The 16,776-nt window shown below is 50.1% G+C and overlaps 1 protein-coding gene across 1 annotated transcript in view; it reads left to right on the top strand.

Annotated features, from left to right (window-relative positions):
* The window catches only part of KIF5C (kinesin family member 5C), a 149,652-nt gene that overhangs the window by 116,669 nt on the left and 16,207 nt on the right, over positions 1 to 16,776 (top strand). The window contains exons 17-24 of the mRNA XM_045861229.1: positions 1,488 to 1,605; positions 3,751 to 3,827; positions 4,418 to 4,527; positions 6,428 to 6,529; positions 6,761 to 6,821; positions 11,338 to 11,409; positions 13,817 to 13,921; positions 15,627 to 15,843. Coding sequence (XP_045717185.1) covers positions 1,488 to 1,605; positions 3,751 to 3,827; positions 4,418 to 4,527; positions 6,428 to 6,529; positions 6,761 to 6,821; positions 11,338 to 11,409; positions 13,817 to 13,921; positions 15,627 to 15,843 — 862 coding nt within the window. The remainder of the gene's footprint in view (positions 1 to 1,487; positions 1,606 to 3,750; positions 3,828 to 4,417; positions 4,528 to 6,427; positions 6,530 to 6,760; positions 6,822 to 11,337; positions 11,410 to 13,816; positions 13,922 to 15,626; positions 15,844 to 16,776) is intronic.

Genomic DNA, 16,776 nt, shown 5'->3' with positions numbered 1-16,776 from the left:
AAACAGGCCCTGCAGCCTGTTTTCTTGTTCCATCTGGATGTACCAGCCTCCACGTCCAAGTCCATCTGCTCTTTCTGGGAACTGAGGGAACTGTGTACCTGTGTCATCTGTAATCTATTGCAATGCATGATGGAGCATGAGCACCAGCCCAGGGGGTGGCCACAGGGCTGTTGGAGTAGCAAGTATCGGTTCCAGGCACTCAGAGTGCTCTAGAAGGGGGTGTGGGTTCCAGGCGGGCACTGCTCACTGGAGTGGGGCGCAGCCAGAGGGTGGCCTAAGCGGAGTGCTGTAAAGTTTGGAGCCCAGAACTGGGGCTCCAGGTGCCCACGTCTTCAGAGTAACACTGACTTTGGGAATGTGAGATGGGCGTCAAGAATATCAGGATGTTTTGCTTTAAAGAATACTTAAGTCAGGCAGGGCTTTCTACCTTAGCAACAAGTGCAACAAGTGCAACAAGTCCATTAGGTGCAATTTTATACTCTGCTACAATACACAAAGCTAAAGATTCAATCATTATTTCCTAGGGCTCAAAAGTAAGAGAAACATTGTCTATTTTCTGACACGATCTAAGAAATCTGACCAAATATTGCCAGCTGAAATGCTATTGTTGTCTTTGTTTACACTCATTCTCTTCACCAAAAGCTGTAAAACGACTGCTCCAACAGAGTCCCATTTCCCAGAGGTTATTTCATGAGATTAGGGCTTAGTGTGTGGGGTCTTTCTGCGTGAACCCTGTAGATCTGGAGGGGGAAGGGTCTGCGTATTTCCATCTGCCTAGAAATGACTGCCGGCCCTATCCTGTCAAGGAACTCCCATTCATTCATTCCTTCTTCATTCCTCCACTGATGTTTATTAAGCACATGCTCTACCCTCACAGAGCTAACAAATAAGGAAATGGGTAAGATAAGCTATGCAGAAGGTTGGTTCTTTAAGAAAATGATGGGCTCTTGGTGAGAAAGGGATCTAGCCAGGTCCACGTCTGGGAGGGGTGGGAGGAGAGCTTACCAGGGAGGGGAAAACTTAAAATGCAAAGTCCATGAGACAAGAATTGGTGAGGTTGAGACACAGAAAAAGAATAGCCATGTTTGACTTACAAAGACGTCATCCAGAGGTGCCGGTTGAAAGAATGAAGCCTTCAGCCCCAGACATTTACCCGCCCCTTTCTCTCCAGCATACTGTGTTCTATGAGGAGGAAAAACAGTCTGGGCTTTGGTGTCTCACTAATGTGGATGGCGAGAAGGCATGGCCATGAGGGGTGTGTGGGGGGTGAGGCAGAGAAGTACAGGGAAGAAACAGAGGACTCTGCTGGTTAGTCAGTGATCCCAGATTCTAAGCAAAGGGCAGAATATTTGCACTTTGGGTGTTGGAACTCAAAAAGGGACTCAAGGATGCTTCCTCCATTACATTTTCCTATTGGACAGCCCCAGGCAAGCTGAGATGACCACAGGCTAGTCATTCACTCCTTTTTATCTATTTGCTGTGTAAAGCACGAAGCCAAGATCAAATCCCTGACAGACTACATGCAGAACATGGAACAGAAGAGGAGGCAGCTGGAAGAGTCCCAAGACTCGCTCAGTGAAGAGCTAGCCAAGCTCCGAGCCCAAGGTAAATGATTGACTCCTTTGCAGCTGTCACACCCTCAGCCCAAATCAGGCACTCTCCGGATGACTGAACTCATGATGTTTAGTTTTGCTTAATTAAAGCTGTTTTTCTAAGTCAACTAAAAACAATAGCGTAACTGGGGAGGGGGCAGGGAGCCATCTAGAAGACTGCCCTCCCTCCTTCTCTGCTCTGCTTCCCATTTCCCTCAGTCCTCCCTGCCACCCAAGTCAGAATCCCCACTCTGCCCTACCTCCAGCTTCAGTCTGATAGGCCTGTTTGACCTGTCTGATGCTCTTTGGTTCTGCTTATCTCTGTCTTCATTGTCACTGCCCTTAGTCTAGTTAAGAATTGCAGTTGCACCCATCTACCGAGGGTCCCACCCCCGTCTGCTCCAGGCCGGCCGCTGTGCTGCCGCCCAGAGGACTCTTCTAAAGTCAATCTACCTTGTGCCCCACCCTGTGCCTTAGCTCAGCTGCACCCTCCTTCCTTGAAGAAGACCTTCCCCTTGTCAGGCAGCCTTTGCTTAGGGAAGTCCCTGATGCATGGGACGCATGCAGTAAAGCAGTAAATCTGAATAAACAAAAGAAGTCCAGGAGAAGTGGATGACGAGACAGGCAGAAACCAGAACAGGGCCATAGATGTGTGCACGGTGCTGCACTGGAGCACATGCGTGGTGGGCTGCAGGGAGAGCTGGTGGAATCCTTTGGGAGGCACATTGTAAAGCATATGTAATAATCATAACACTTTTCATGCCTTTTGATCTTCAAATCTCAGATGTTCATTGCAGAATCACTTACATTAGTAGATAAAAAGGAAGCCACCTAAATGTCCAACAGTCGAATGAAGTGTGGCGTGTTGTTCTGCAGACATGCTGTTCACACTGGAGGTGAAGTGGGTGAAGGCTGCAACGGTGCTCACCGTGCGACCTTGGGTAGCAGCCACACTGTGTGATGTTCACCTCCCTGTTGTCACAGCACCGAGAAGCCAGTGGCTGCTGTGCTTCAAGGCCTGCAAACTGATATTTGAAATGAAAATGGCTTTGATAGGGTAATAGGATTGGTGATGACATTATACTTTTCTATTTCCTTTATTATTATATAGTTATTTGCTCAGTAAATATATTTCGTTTCTGTGCCAAGGCAAACTTTGGAAAGAGAATATACCCATCCCCACTGTGATCTTGTCATGTTTTCTTTACGTGATCACGGATGAATGTGAGGAAGAGAATGCTCCACCCCAAACCTGATGCATAAAAGGAGCTATTCCTCTTGTGAATGGCTTCTGTGGTGCTGCCCATGAGTGGAAATAAAATAGAAGCAGAACCTGAAATAAAGTGGAACACATTAGAGAGGGACCTTAATGACTTGAAGGTTGCTGCCTTTAATCGCTTGACCCCACCCCACCCCTCCCCCACCCCGGCTGCCCATGTGCGGGGCAGGGCACTGACTGAGAACCGGCTGAGACTGTCGCCCCTGCCCCCAGGCATGCCACACAGCAGCCCTGTCCCGAATATGGGGCCTTCCCGTCTAGTCTGGAGAGCGTTGTTTTATATTTCTATTTTCTTTGTTCTTATCCTTAGATTGTTTTTCTACTCCAGATTCTTAGAGAATAAACAGCTTACCCATGGGAGATAAATTAGATCTTTCTAGAACTCTAATAGTGGCATCAGTCCAAATGCCACTAAGATTCACAGCATGCTTTATAATCTGCAAAGCATTTACAATCTATCAAGCACATTTATAATCTGTAGAGCATGTTTACAATCTGCAAAGCATGTTTATAATATACAAAACACATTTTTCCTCAGGGGTCACTGACAAGGCCATCGGGGGTGGGAGACCAGTACTCTGAGGCGTGAGGTGCGAGTCAGTTGTAGAGTGAGTGGCCCACTCCAAATTAGCCCCGTTCCGCTACAGTTGCCACCCCCCACCCCCGCACCAGGATCTAGGTAATGTCCCAGGAGCCGGCAGCCTTGCTTTAGCCAGAAGTCCTCCTCCAGAGGGACATTCCTTTGTGCCGGGGTTGTCATTGGTGATGTAAGCTGATGTTTAATGCCACCACCATTCTTCTGTTTTTGTTTTTTAATTTTTATTTTGGGTGTGAGTACTCCCAGTTAAATCTGAAATCACCATTTAAAATTCAAAACAGAAAAAATGCACGAAGTCAGCTTCCAGGACAAGGAAAAGGAACACCTGACACGGCTGCAGGACGCGGAGGAGATGAAGGTGGGCACGCCACCCTGCCCGAGCCCCGCGTGCGTTTGCACTGGGTTTCCTGGTCTAGGAACACCGGTCTCCTTCCGCAGTGCGTGTGGTGGCGCTGGAGGGAGCAGGCAGCGACCCCTGCTGGCAGCCAGAGCCGGCCTGCGGCCTGCGAGCGTGGCCCGGTTCAGGGATGGGTGGGAGGCAGAGGTGTCCCGGGACCCTGAGGTGTCTGCAGACAGTAGTTACGTTGCATTCATTCGTCTTCCTTTCCTCTGCCGGATGAAGAGGGAAGGAGCAGCACCTCCCGGTCCCTGTGGGGGGGGGGTGCCACGCTGGGGGGTCAACTCCTGAAGAAATGCTTGTCCTTCCTTTGAATGGAAGAAAACAGCTCTCCCCTCTAACTTTTTAAAGAAACACCCCAAATTTGAATTTCCATCTTAAACATAGGTATCTTTATTTTTGGTTCCAGTTTAAACAGTAAAGAAAACATAGGAAAAATGATTGGAAGATAAGATTTTTAATTAAAAAATAAAGGTCCTGCCTATGCTGGGGGGTGTGGACAGGACTGGGGGCTGGCGAGGGCCTGACGAGGTCTCCCGGCCCATTTGCAGAAGGCGCTGGAGCAGCAGATGGAAAGCCACCGGGAGGCCCACCAGAGGCAGCTGTCCCGACTCCGGGACGAGATCGAGGAGAAGCAGAGGATCATCGACGAGATTCGGGAGTGAGTTGGCACAGGGGCATGGGGGTGGGGGTGGGGGTGGCTCTCGGCCAGTCTGCAAGGACGTGGCTGTCGGCCAGGGCCTCTGCTCTCTTGGCCCTGTGGGTTCTGGGCCCGCTGTGGTGAGACATGCTGTTCCCCAGGCCTGTTCCCTGGCTGGAACGGACCCTTGAGGGGTGCTGGTGGGGCAGGTGGCAGGCGGGCCCAGCTGCCTTCCCAGTCCCTGTGGAGCAGGATCATATTGGTGACTCATCTAGGCAGACACATGTCCCAGTAGGTGGGGACACTATGAAAAATACAACTCCCCAAACCCTAAATTGGTCCTGACTCAGGTTCAAACAGCTTAAAAAGTACTCCTGAGAAGGCAGCTCTGCCACATCCTCACCCAGCACACGCGTGCACCTGGAACAACTCCAGGCCACCTTGTTGCGCATGCACACCTCTAAGGACCCACAGTGTCATGTATCTGTGCTCTGGTGACATCTTCTCGAGGCTTTCTCCGGTGCTGTCCAGCCACTGAAGAGTCCAGGTTCCATAATGGCCTTGCCCTCCTCTCTTACCATCCTCCTTCTCACACAGTCACCCAGCTGAGAGGTGCCTTTAGGATTCTTTCCTGAGCCTCCTTCATGTTTTTTTGCACAGTGAGCTCCTTAGCAATTTTTGAACCTCTATATGGAATAATGTTTTTAATGCCCCAAGTAAAAGGCATAGGAAAACAAAACCAATTTTGTTGAAATACTGTTTTTTTCCAATCCACTGCTGCTTCCTCCTGTCACTCACCCCATCCGTCCTGCAGATCTAGACCAAAGGTCCCATCCCCTCCCGTTTTCTGTAAATGAAGAAACCTCTGTATGGGAAGCAGGGTGTGACCATTTACTTAGGGTCACACTGCTAAGTAAGAATAAAACTGGAGTTCGAGTTTAATTCTCCAGACTGCTGATCCAAATCTCTTTTCAGTGTACCTGAGCTGCTCACACAGCACATTTGCATTTTAAAAGAGAACAGTGGTAACTGGAGCAAAAGTGTGCACGACTGGGTGGGGCCCCTGCGCACAGTCCACCGCAGCTTCCACCCTCCCTGCTCCTCTGGGCACTGCTGGGCTGTCGCTCACGTTGTGCTTTCTCCTTCAAGTGTGGCTCAAGTTCATTATCCTGATTAGTCACCCTCGAAATGTTCAATTGGAAGGAAAAACAGGGAGGAAGGCGAGAAAGAGGGAGGGCTAGAGAGCGAGCTAGTAGGTGGGGAAGTTTCCTGGGCCTGTGCCTTTCAAGGGGACCCCGGAGTTTTTCTTCAGAGGGCATGCGCTCTGCCCTCCATAGCCTCGGAGGTTGTGCACAAGGGCCTGTGACTGCTGGGCCAATGTTGCTGTTGGCCAAAGGCCCCCAACCAGCTGGTTGTCTGCAGAGACCTTAGATGTAGTTTCCTACCCATTCCCTCCTTGAGGACGTCTCCAGTGGGCCTGCCTCTCTGTCAGCCAGGAACTTGGATTCGGGAGGTGTTTTCAAAACATGGGACCAGAGAGGAAGGGAAGGTTGAAATGTCCAAATAAGGTTCCCTGAGTGGGTGTATGACGTCTGTAGAATTTTCTGACAGGCGCTCTTTCTGTTTTAAAATATCAGCCTTTTCTTGTCTCATTATTTTTCCTTTGAAGCTCTCTCGCAAGCCAACTATAAATATATCCTCAAAGCCCTGAGTTTCATGCCTCTCAGATGCTCCCCAGAAATTCGTTTGCACTTGGGCAGAGAGGGAGGTGTGAGTTTGTTCTCTGATCCCTGAAAATCCTCCAAAATTGCCTCTTTTATTGCACAGAACTAATGGGGTTGGAACAGAACCACATCTTTAGCTGGAGGACTTAGAATTTCAGCTGGATGTAGAATGTATTGCTTTTTCCTCTCAATTTCAGTTTGAATCAGAAACTGCAACTGGAACAAGAGAAGCTCAGTTCTGATTATAACAAGCTGAAAATAGAGGACCAGGAGAGAGAGATGAAACTGGAAAAGCTCTTGTGAGTGCACTAAACATTTTCTCTGTTTTCTCTTATCCCAGCAAAGTCGTAAAAAGTCCACTTTTGTGAGTCAGGTGCCCAAATACCCTGGTTAGGTCGGACCAGTTTGAACACAGACCATGGCTATGTGTGGGAGTTGGTTCGCTGTGTTGATTTATCTGTAGGGACCAGTGGTGTGTGCAGAGATCTCTGACGCCCTTTGGTGGTTCATGATTCCTTCTTGTTTTTTAGACTGCTCAATGACAAAAGGGAACAAGCCAGGGAGGACCTCAAAGGGCTGGAAGAAACAGTGGTATGTCAACGTGTTTGCCAACTCATTTTAGCCTCAAAGACCACATTAGTTTATGATTTGTTGAATTAGTTTATTCTAAAATTTTATCTGCGTACCTTTCGAGTATCATTTGAGACATAAAATACACTGTGGAAAAATGAGTTGTAGAATTTATTCCCTACCTCTTGACAGAATGATTAAACATCCATCCATCTATCCATCCACCCATCCTTAGTGCTGTAGCCCTGGAACCCCCGAGTAAGAATTGAACTAAATTGCAAATCAATGCCTGTACTTTTATAGACTCTCCACACCGTGACTTATTTCCACTCAACATCCAACAGATATTAATGGAGCACCTGCTAAGGGCTGGCATTCTTCTAGGAGCTTGGGCTGCATAATCAACAACAGAAAAGATGGTAGCTCTTATGAGGCTTACTTTTAGCTGGGGGAGACAGACAACGAACAGTAAGGAAGTAAATTAAGAACTGCATTGGATGGTTGTAGAAAGTGCTGAGCATGGTGTTGGGGGAGGCTCCAGGAGGAGGCAGCATTTGAGCAGGGACTTGAAGCAGTGATCTATGGACATGTGTGGGGCAGAGCATTCCAGGCAGAGGCAACAGCTCATGCCAAGGCCTTGAGGGGAGCCATGCTTGGTGTGTGGTGGGACAGCTGGGAGGTCAGTGTGGGTGTGGCCAGGCAAAGAGTGGGCTGAGGTCAGGCACAGAGAAGCCAAGTTGCCCTGAGACCCGCAGGATTTGGGGCAGAGCAGTGATGGACTGCTCACCTTTGGAAGGGTCCTGCTGCATCTGAATTCACTGGGTTTGGCTTATCTAGTCAGCTTCCATTTCAGCTGCTCAGGAGGATGGCTGCCCAGCTCTGTGGGCCGCAAGGGCCCTTTAAGGTGCCACAGAGCCTGTGTTTGAAAGCAGGCCGTCCCCACATGTGCAGTCGTATCACATGTCACAACAGCAGAGAGAAACTGTTGTTTAAACACAGTCACACACTTTTATTCCATTTGTGTGTCATGTGAACTTACGTGGAACTGAGCCTGCTTCCAAGATCCTAGTGGCCCCAGGCTGTAGGCTGTGGTTGCTCAGGGTGGGCTGGAGGCCGCACTGGGGCTCACGGGTGGCACAAGTTGCAGCTCGAAGCCCGGTGGAGGGACCGAGGGCACAGCCTTTGCTGTTGAAGTCGGACCTTTCAAGCTTGGTGGACAGAGGGAAACCATGGAATTGCTCTGTCTGTGTCTGCCTGGAGAAGTAACACCCATAATCATAGGTAATTATACAAAATCAGAGAAACATCAAACATGAAAATGCTAGTGTATTCACACTGGCCAGATATAAATGATATTTCTGTGTCTTTTTACATTCATGAACTCCAGCATACTCTCACCCTGCCAAACCTGCCCTTCCACACCCTTGCTCAGGTGGTCACTCGTGCTGCTCCGGCTTTTGTGTGCTTGCTCAAACACATGTAGAATCTCAGTCTCAAACACACACACACACACACACACATACACTCTCATCACACTTCACACACAGTCACACCACACCACACGTGTGCTCACAAGCGCTCACTCTCACACCTGCAGGCCCTCACTTTCACATTCTCACACCATGCCTGCGCTCATCTGTGCACTCACAGGCCTTCACCCTAGTCACACACAAGTGCTTATGACTTACACACACTCAGTACACCCTCATAACACTCACACTCACACTCACTAATGATCATTCACGCTTTGTCACACACTCACACTTTTGCCCACTCACAAGTCATTCTCATGTACTCATTCACTCTCAATTCTTAATCACCCTCAATTCACACCTTTGCTCACACCCACAGTCATTCATACACTGATATACTCTTGCACAAATGCTCTAACTCAGTATACTCCACTGAACATATCCACATGCGCTCACATCCGCACACTCACCCTCACTCATAAAAAAGCATCCACACTCAGTCCCTCACTCACATATATGATATCACTGTCACACACATTCATTTTCACACTCACCTTAACTCACACGTTTACCCATAGCCCCCATACCCCCTGTCGCTCTCATGGCTTCTCTTTGATACTCACTTCCGAGCATGTTCTTTTGCCTTTTTGATGTATGAATGCTTAGTTTCCTCACTGGCCCGACACCTGTCCTTGGGCTCTCGCTCCCTCCCGCTTCCATGCTCCCACACTCACTCGCACACTTGCACACTCACACAGACAGCTGGCTGATGTGTGGCACCCCCTCCACACTCACACCACACATGTGCTTTCTGCACCTAAGCTTGGAAGCCCGCTGCACGAGCCGTTTTCGGTCTTGGATGTTTCCCCTTCACTTTCCAGCACAGTCTTCCCCAAGCTGTAAATGTTCTTCAGAAACAGGCTCGCTGTCCTTGGGCGACTGTGGCTGAGGCCTGTTCTGCCTCTGCAAATGTTTGGGCGGGGTGGGGGTGGGGGTGGGGGAGGGCACTGTGCCCAGGGGTGGGAGTCAGAAGTGCACTGTAGGGGTTGACGTGGAAAAGGCCAACTGGTGGTTGAGCGTCTTTGGCGCCCCTACAGGGCGCTGTCTGGGCTCTGGGTCTGGACCCTCCTCCTGCATGTTGACTGCTTCCTGTCCCCACCTCTCCGCCGCCCCCCGCTGCACCCGCACCCGCACCGTCCACTGTGCCCAGAAGCTGAGCCCTGAGCTTTTACACAAAGGCAGTGGCCTGGGTGGGGGAAGATCTGAGGAGGGCAGGGTGGGTGGGGCAGGGTGGGGTGCAATAGTGAATACGGAGGAAAATCGGTTGCTACAGGAAGCCAAGTGAGAGTTGCCTAAGCATAAATGTGCATAAGCATAACTTATAAACTATTTTGAAGGGCTTTCGCTGCTCCTCCCAAACTGTTGAATTCACCTAAAAATAAACATGAGGGAAAGTCCCCAAACACAGGATTCTATATCATTCCATACTTATGCCCAAGGGAGTGCCTGTCCTTTTGACCAGGCACGGTGACTTCTCATTTCCCTTTGGTGTGGTGGCATTTTTCATAAAGAATCATTACTGTGATTACAGCTGAGTCACTAATAAAATCCTGAGATGGGAGGCAGGGCACGCTTGGCAGGGAGCAGGGGCTGGGGGCTGAGCTCTCTCAGGCAGGGGTGGGGAGGAGCGTGTCTTCAGAAGTGGGAGCCTGGACTGCACCCAGCACCTGCCCTGGAAGGGGGCGGGGCCTCGGACTGTTCCATGTGCACGGCATTCATAGCCACTGACCCATTTGGCTTCCTGCAGAAAGTAATTTGCCTCATCGGAGGAAGCAATTGGCTTCAGGTCCTTCTTACTTCAACACCAAATTGCAGAGTTGAATCCAGTAATAAGACCTAAATTAACGTGGAATCTTTATTCCAAGAAACTTCATGTTTCTGTAGCTTTGTAGCCTGTTTCTTCCTTTTTTCTGTGAGCATGAAAGAGCTTCATCCCTGGACATTTCATGTTAAATTAGGTCGACTTAGGTAAACTAGAGAATAGATATTCGAGTTTATCTCTCTTCTTCTCCTTTATGGGAAAATGTTTTTCAAGGAACTAATCATAATACGTGGAGACTGGAATGGATGGGAGTATTTTGGTTTACTGACCTTGTTAGCAATGGTCTGCAGGTTCCACTCAGCTGCTTGTCTCACCAACCTAATTTGTAAAGGTTCATTTGTGTAAAATAATTCAAAATGGAGGAAAACTGTCCCTAAGAAGGACGTTACACTGAAAACTAATAACAGCAACACAAAGAAACAGTGACAGCCTAACGAGGAAATAGCTGTCAGGTACGATGCATCAATAAATCAGTGTGAGCCAGTGTTTGCGGAGCCCTTTCTGTGTGTCAGGAGCTACTGTGAGAGAGTCAAGATCGTCTATTTCATCTCGACCACAGCAACCGTGAGGCAACTACTATTGTCGACATTACAAATAAGAGAACTGAGGCACAGGAAGGTTAGATGAGTGGCCCGGGACCACCTGGGTGGCCGGTCCGCCAGGCGGGAGCCCCAGCCACGCGCTCAGTGATGCAGAGCGAGCAGACCTCCAGAGCGGGGCGAGGTGGGCACGGAGAAAGGAAAAGCGTCGGTCAGTTGGCAGGCAGGGAGGATTTGTGGCTGACTTTTCATTTAACCTTGTTGGCATTTTATGGAATGTATAGCTGAGAAATTAGCGGGGGAAAGGAATCCATTCTGATAACATAGCCCCTGGGAATTTGGGTGAGAAAACTTGTGAATTTTTGTGGTTGAGATGGGAACAAGGTTCCAGTTAGGACATAGCAAATGAGCAGGGTTTGTTCTGGTTTGTAGTTCACTGTGCACGTTCCCAGTCTCTGCACCTCAGGGCACTGCTGGGATACTCCATTCAGGGGGGTGATGAGTATGGTGGGTGAGTCGGAGGAAATGTGGGGACACCTCAGTGTAGACCGTGGGCTTGCAGAGCAGGTGGTCCAGTGCTAGATATGCTACAAATTCAGTGTGTCCCCCCACTTACGTGGCATTTTAACCATCTTCTCTTCCAGTCTCGGGAACTGCAGACTCTGCATAACCTCCGTAAGCTCTTTGTCCAGGATCTGACCGCTAGGGTGAAAAAAGTGAGTTCTACTATGTGTGAATGGGACTGAGAAGATGGCCAGAAAAAATCATTTTTAGATGAAATATCAGTTGCTTAAATTGGGGCTGGTTATGCTTAAACATTAATTACTTCATGGCAGCAAATGTTATTAAAAGAATGTGCTAGAGGCAAAAATTACTTGGGAACATTTTGCCATCTGATTTTTCCTTCTTAGTAAAAGGAAGTTATAATCCTTTCCCCGGCCTTCATTTCAAATAAATGTGAATTTATCTGGCTGCAGTGTGACAGCCACGGTGTGTGACATGGGGACAACCCAGAGGGTCTCATCACACAGCGTTGCCCTGAATGAGCAGTGCTGGGTGCCGAGAGAAGGGAGAGGCGAGAGCCTCAGGTTTGCCTGGGAGGAGGCCACGGGGGGCTCGGTCACAGTGTATGAAGCACGTTAACACCCAGCATCTCAGATGCTCTTCCCAGCAACCATGTAAGTGGTTCTTAGTGTTCCGTACTGCGGACGTGGAGGAGGCTCAGAGGCTGAGTCCCTTTCCCAAGATGGCACAGCTGGGGAGAGCCAGAGACAGGGATGGGATGCAGGTCTGTGCCTCCTGAATCTGAGTTTCTTGGGTCCTCATGCCACACGCTAATTGCAGGGAGTCACCATATGGCAAATCCCAGAAGCAGCTCGAAGAGGCTTAAGGAGGGAGGAGTGTAGAAGCAGCAAGAAGGCTACTCTTCAAGATGTTTAAAAGCACTGGACAAGGGGCCATGGGCCACAGCTAGAGGCATAATAGGATGGAAGGAAGCTATACTTAATAAAGTTTGTGCTTGTGTGCACATGTGTGTCTGTGTGAAGGAGCCAAAGGAAAAAGTGAGATGTATAAAAAGGATGAGGGTATTGATAGAGTCAGAATTATTAGCACAGACAGATGTGTTAGGCTTAGTAAGGGGAAGGGGAGAAGTCAAGGTGGAGACATTTGCCGGGAAATAGCCACAGTAGAAAGAGATGCATCTGACAACTTTGATCTCAGTTAGTGTGGAGGCTCCATCCTCAGTGCAGATGGAAGAGAATGGGGGGCCCATGGGGACTAGAGAAGGCTCAGGTGGCTTGGGAGGAATTTGCTAGGGATGAGAGAAAGGGCTGCTGAGCAGCAGTGTGGGTGTCCAGCTGAGGGTCACTGGGCTTTCCGTGGCCCCTGACAGCATGGTTCTAGTGAGCTTGGACGCCTGGGAATAAAAATGATACAAAGGAGATGGAGGATGATGGCAGATTTCAAGGCCCTGAATGGCAGCAGTCAGGCAGGTAAGCAGAGACCGCAATCATCAAACTAGAAATGGCCATAGGGCCTGGCCCAGGTGCAGGAGAGAGGTCAGAGCAGAGGTGACAGAGAGGGAGACCAGAGGTTTCAACAGGAACTGGAAAGGCTTAGTTCGAGGGAGGAGGTGGTCTGGAAGAGGGCGAAGAGCTTATCAGACTTCCCGGATTTCATGGTAGGAACCTCTCGGAAGGACCAGTAGTTCCCCAAGTGTGGTCATCTGGTTAGCACCTTTAGCATCACCCAGGAACTTGCTGGATATGCAAACTCTCAGACCCCTCTGAGGTCCACTGAATCAGAGACTGGGGTTGGGCCCAGCAATCTGAGTTCTCGTGAAGTTTGAGAACCTCTGTTTTAGACTGAAGAGACACAGGGGTGAGATTCTCCCAAGGAGAATGACAAGCTCTTCTGTAATCAGACGAAGATGAAGCAAGCACGCTATTCCATTTTTGTGTTTGCACGAATATTTCGTAACCTGCCTGGCTGCTCAGCTAGGCACTACCTGGAGGGCACTGTTTTTGCCAGTCTCAAGTTCCGACACACGTAGCAGTTTACCCAGCACAGCACTTGGATGCTGTGACTAGACCGAGATGGATTCCTTCGGAGTTTGATGGAGGTGGAAGCTGCAGGGACGAGCAGAGGCCACCGAGACGTCCCAGTGAGTGTGGACACTTGCTCTCAGCTTAGTGACTTACCTCAGTTGTGATGTTTGCGACAACTTTAGGTTTTGGGTTCATATTTTCATGCTTGTTCTTCTTAATGAGTTTTGAGACACCTCCTTTTGAAAAGAAGTCTTTTTCTATCTGCAAGGAAGAGGTATATGTCACAACAGAGAACTAATCTGTGTCTTTCCAAAGAAGATTTTAAGTTCTTGTTTCAGTCTTCTAAAAAATAACAATTCTAACACTTTTGACACCAACAAAGGAGCTTATTTGGGAAGGTTGTTGAGTCTAAATTTTTACAACCTCTGTTTATTTTCATTTTCAGAATAACCTTTAGTGGAATTAGGAAATTTTTAAAAAAATAAGCTTTAGAATGTATTGCCCACACCAAGCTGGGCTGAGGGTGGGCGGTGTGAAAGCTTGTCTCGCTGACCCCTTGGTGGTGTTGACGCAGAGTGTGGAGCTGGACAGCGATGATGGAGGGGGCAGCGCTGCCCAGAAGCAGAAGATTTCCTTCCTGGAGAACAACCTGGAGCAGCTCACTAAGGTTCACAAACAGGTAGGAGAGTGGTGCGGCGTCCCCTGCTTCTCTGCCTCTCCTGGAAAGCGGCCCCCTGGACTTGGCTGCAGCGTAGGCATGAGGCCCTGGTAACCGAAGGACGTCAGTGCCAGAATGGTCCTTGAAATCCTCTTTCTCCATGACTCCCGGGTATACAAAACACTTAATTTTATCAAAGCCGGTGTCAGGAATTGAGTTTGAGCTCTGTGGGGCTTGGGGAGTGGGTGTTGAGAGTTCTGCCTTTTCCTCCCACCTCCCATACCAACCTCAGTCACCAGCTGGCGCCGGTGTCTCCCGTGACGCCTCTGAGGCTGCTGTGTGGACTCTAAGGCTCCCCAGGAGACGGAGTGGACGCCATCGAGCTGGTTCAGGTGCCTTGCTCTTGCAGACGAGGAGGCAGACTGGCCATGGGCAGGAGAACTGCAGGCAGGATTGGCCCTCTCTACACTGTTGCCCTATTTCCTGGGCATCCTCTCAGGTTCTCGCGATGCCCTAGAGTCTGTCCAGAGTCACGGAGAGCAGTAATCACGTCCAAACCAATGATGGTTTAGGCAGCTTATGTGAATGCTGGAATTCTCATGACTGTTTTCTCATCTCTGTTTTCTCTAAATCCTAAAGATTTGGAATATGCTAGAAATGGTCCATCCTTAAGGGCCACATGGCTGAGGGGATGTCACTTCTCTGACTTGCTAAGTCCTCTTCAGCCTTAGGGCAGTGGCATTTTTCCGCAGAGGGAGGACCACAGATTCAGCATAGTTGAAGTCATTCAAACAAGTTGTTGATAAGAAATATAAAAGCAAACATTGACAGGGAATAGGGCTTTGACATGTATTAACTATTTTACTTATGGTATCAATGAGTGTTTACTAAACCCCACTCTCGGCCAGCCGCTGGAACCCGTGCTGGGGTGACAGGTGACAGCGCTGGCAGGAACCCAGCAGCAGTGCGACCTTCGTGTAGAACGTGACTCCCTGACCCCTTTTTATACACTTGGCTTCCCACGTCGGTCCTATTACGTCCTTTTGCACCCATCAGAGACCCTCATGGGCAGATGCCTCGCACCAAGTCAGATGGCCAGGAGTGACAGCGCTGGCTCTCGAGCCCACTCCTGACTCAGAGCGAGCCTGTCGCTCTTAGTCGAGTATCCTAAGTAATGAAAGAATGAGCAGTAGCCCGAGTTGCCTCTCAGCCTCTGACATGTTGCATAGCGGGCTCCAGGCCACACGCTGCTGTGGGCAGTGGGTCCTACGCGGAAGGAGGCCTCCCGAGAGCTCTAGAACACGTGTCTTCCCCTGGGGGCCTGGCTTTGCCTCTCTGGGCTTCTCCTGCTCCAGTCAGTCCTGCTTTCTCACACGGCCTCCCCCACCCACGCAGACAGGAGAGGAAGTAAATCCTTCCCCAGTCTGAAAGTTTCCTGTGGCCGGAAATGGCCTTTAATTTGATCTTACCTCCTGCCTCCCTTCCTCTTACCTGGGAGTCTTCTATTTAGGAGATTGGAGTCCCAGAGAATGGGATTTTTATCTTCCCTTCTTCTTCCTGGAGCTTATGGTGGTTAGGACGTTTCACCTGGCAGGGGTAGTCGTCAGCTGCAGAGTCTGCTCCCAGCTGCTGTCCTGTCACAGTCTGTGCCCCCCCCCCGCCACCCCCAGTTGGGCCTGCCACCCGCTGCCCCCTGGTAACTCCCCACCATCCCCTCCCACCCCAGCTGGTCCGGGACAATGCAGACCTGCGCTGTGAGCTTCCCAAGCTGGAGAAGCGGCTGCGCGCCACCGCAGAGCGCGTCAAGGCCCTGGAGAGCGCGCTGAAGGAGGCCAAGGAGAACGCCATGCGGGACCGCAAGCGCTACCAGCAGGAGGTAGATCGCATCAAGGAGGCCGTGCGAGCCAAGAACATGGCCCGCAGGGCCCACTCAGCCCAGATTGGTACGTGCCCTCCCGCCTGTCCTGTGTCCCTCTCTCCTGGGCCCTGGGTGAAAACCAGGACTCTGCCCGCCCGAAGCACTGGTGCTCTGCAGCCACCTGGGTGGTTGCTCCGGAATACTGGACAGGCTGCCATCAGGCCTGCAGGACCTGAGTGGGCCCTGCCTCCGCACCTGTGCTTGTCCTGGGAGAATGGGAATGTCGGGCATCCACTTCCTTCCCCCGAGAGACCCAGCACACTCTGTGCCTCAAAGCTGCTGAGCTGAGCTGAGCTGAGCAGAGGCCGGCTGGCTGAGGCTGTAGGTGGAGGTGTTTGGCTGTGAGCAGAGATACGCCGTCAGATATACCAGAGTATACCACTGTTTCTCAGCAAGGCCGAAGGCCCCTTTGTCCTGCACTGGTTGGGCCAACTGTGAAGGAGCATTTGTAGCCAGCAGCCGTGGGGAAGGCTGCTCGCAAGTGCAGGTTTGGAGTGTCCTGGCTCCCAGGCTGGCGTTAGTGAGCGGTGTGGTTCTGACCCAGGGAGGGGCCTGGATGTGCAGCCCCTTCAAGACTGGGTTGGGCCATCTGTCCATGTAGGAATGCCCTGTGGCTGCCAAGTTGTGGTTCTCAGGACAGAGCCATAGGAGCAGAAGGGGTGTGGGAATGTTCCCTAGAGGGCTTTTTAAAGAACCGAAACATCTTCAGTAACATATAATATGATTGATTGCCCATCAGATCGTGCTGTGCAGATGTTTTGTAAACTGGTGACTTCGTGTTCCTAGATTTAAGATTATATTTTAGACTAGTAGCTCATTGGATTTTTTCACCCTTTGCATTTATTGGATTTTATACCCTTTGAACACCTAGTGAAAACTGTGGGCCCTCTCCCCAGAAAAATGCACTGCAGGCAGAATTCTGTATCCAGTTTCAGGGGCTGCACAGGTGCCCTTGGAC

This window comes from Phyllostomus hastatus, unplaced genomic scaffold (genome assembly GCF_019186645.2).
Source record: "Phyllostomus hastatus isolate PE091 unplaced genomic scaffold, TTU_PhHast_1.1 phas_contig_1, whole genome shotgun sequence".
NCBI lineage: Eukaryota > Metazoa > Chordata > Mammalia > Chiroptera > Phyllostomidae > Phyllostomus > Phyllostomus hastatus.
The sequence above is the reverse complement of the archived record's forward strand: the minus strand, read 5'-3'. Positions and strand labels throughout refer to the sequence as shown.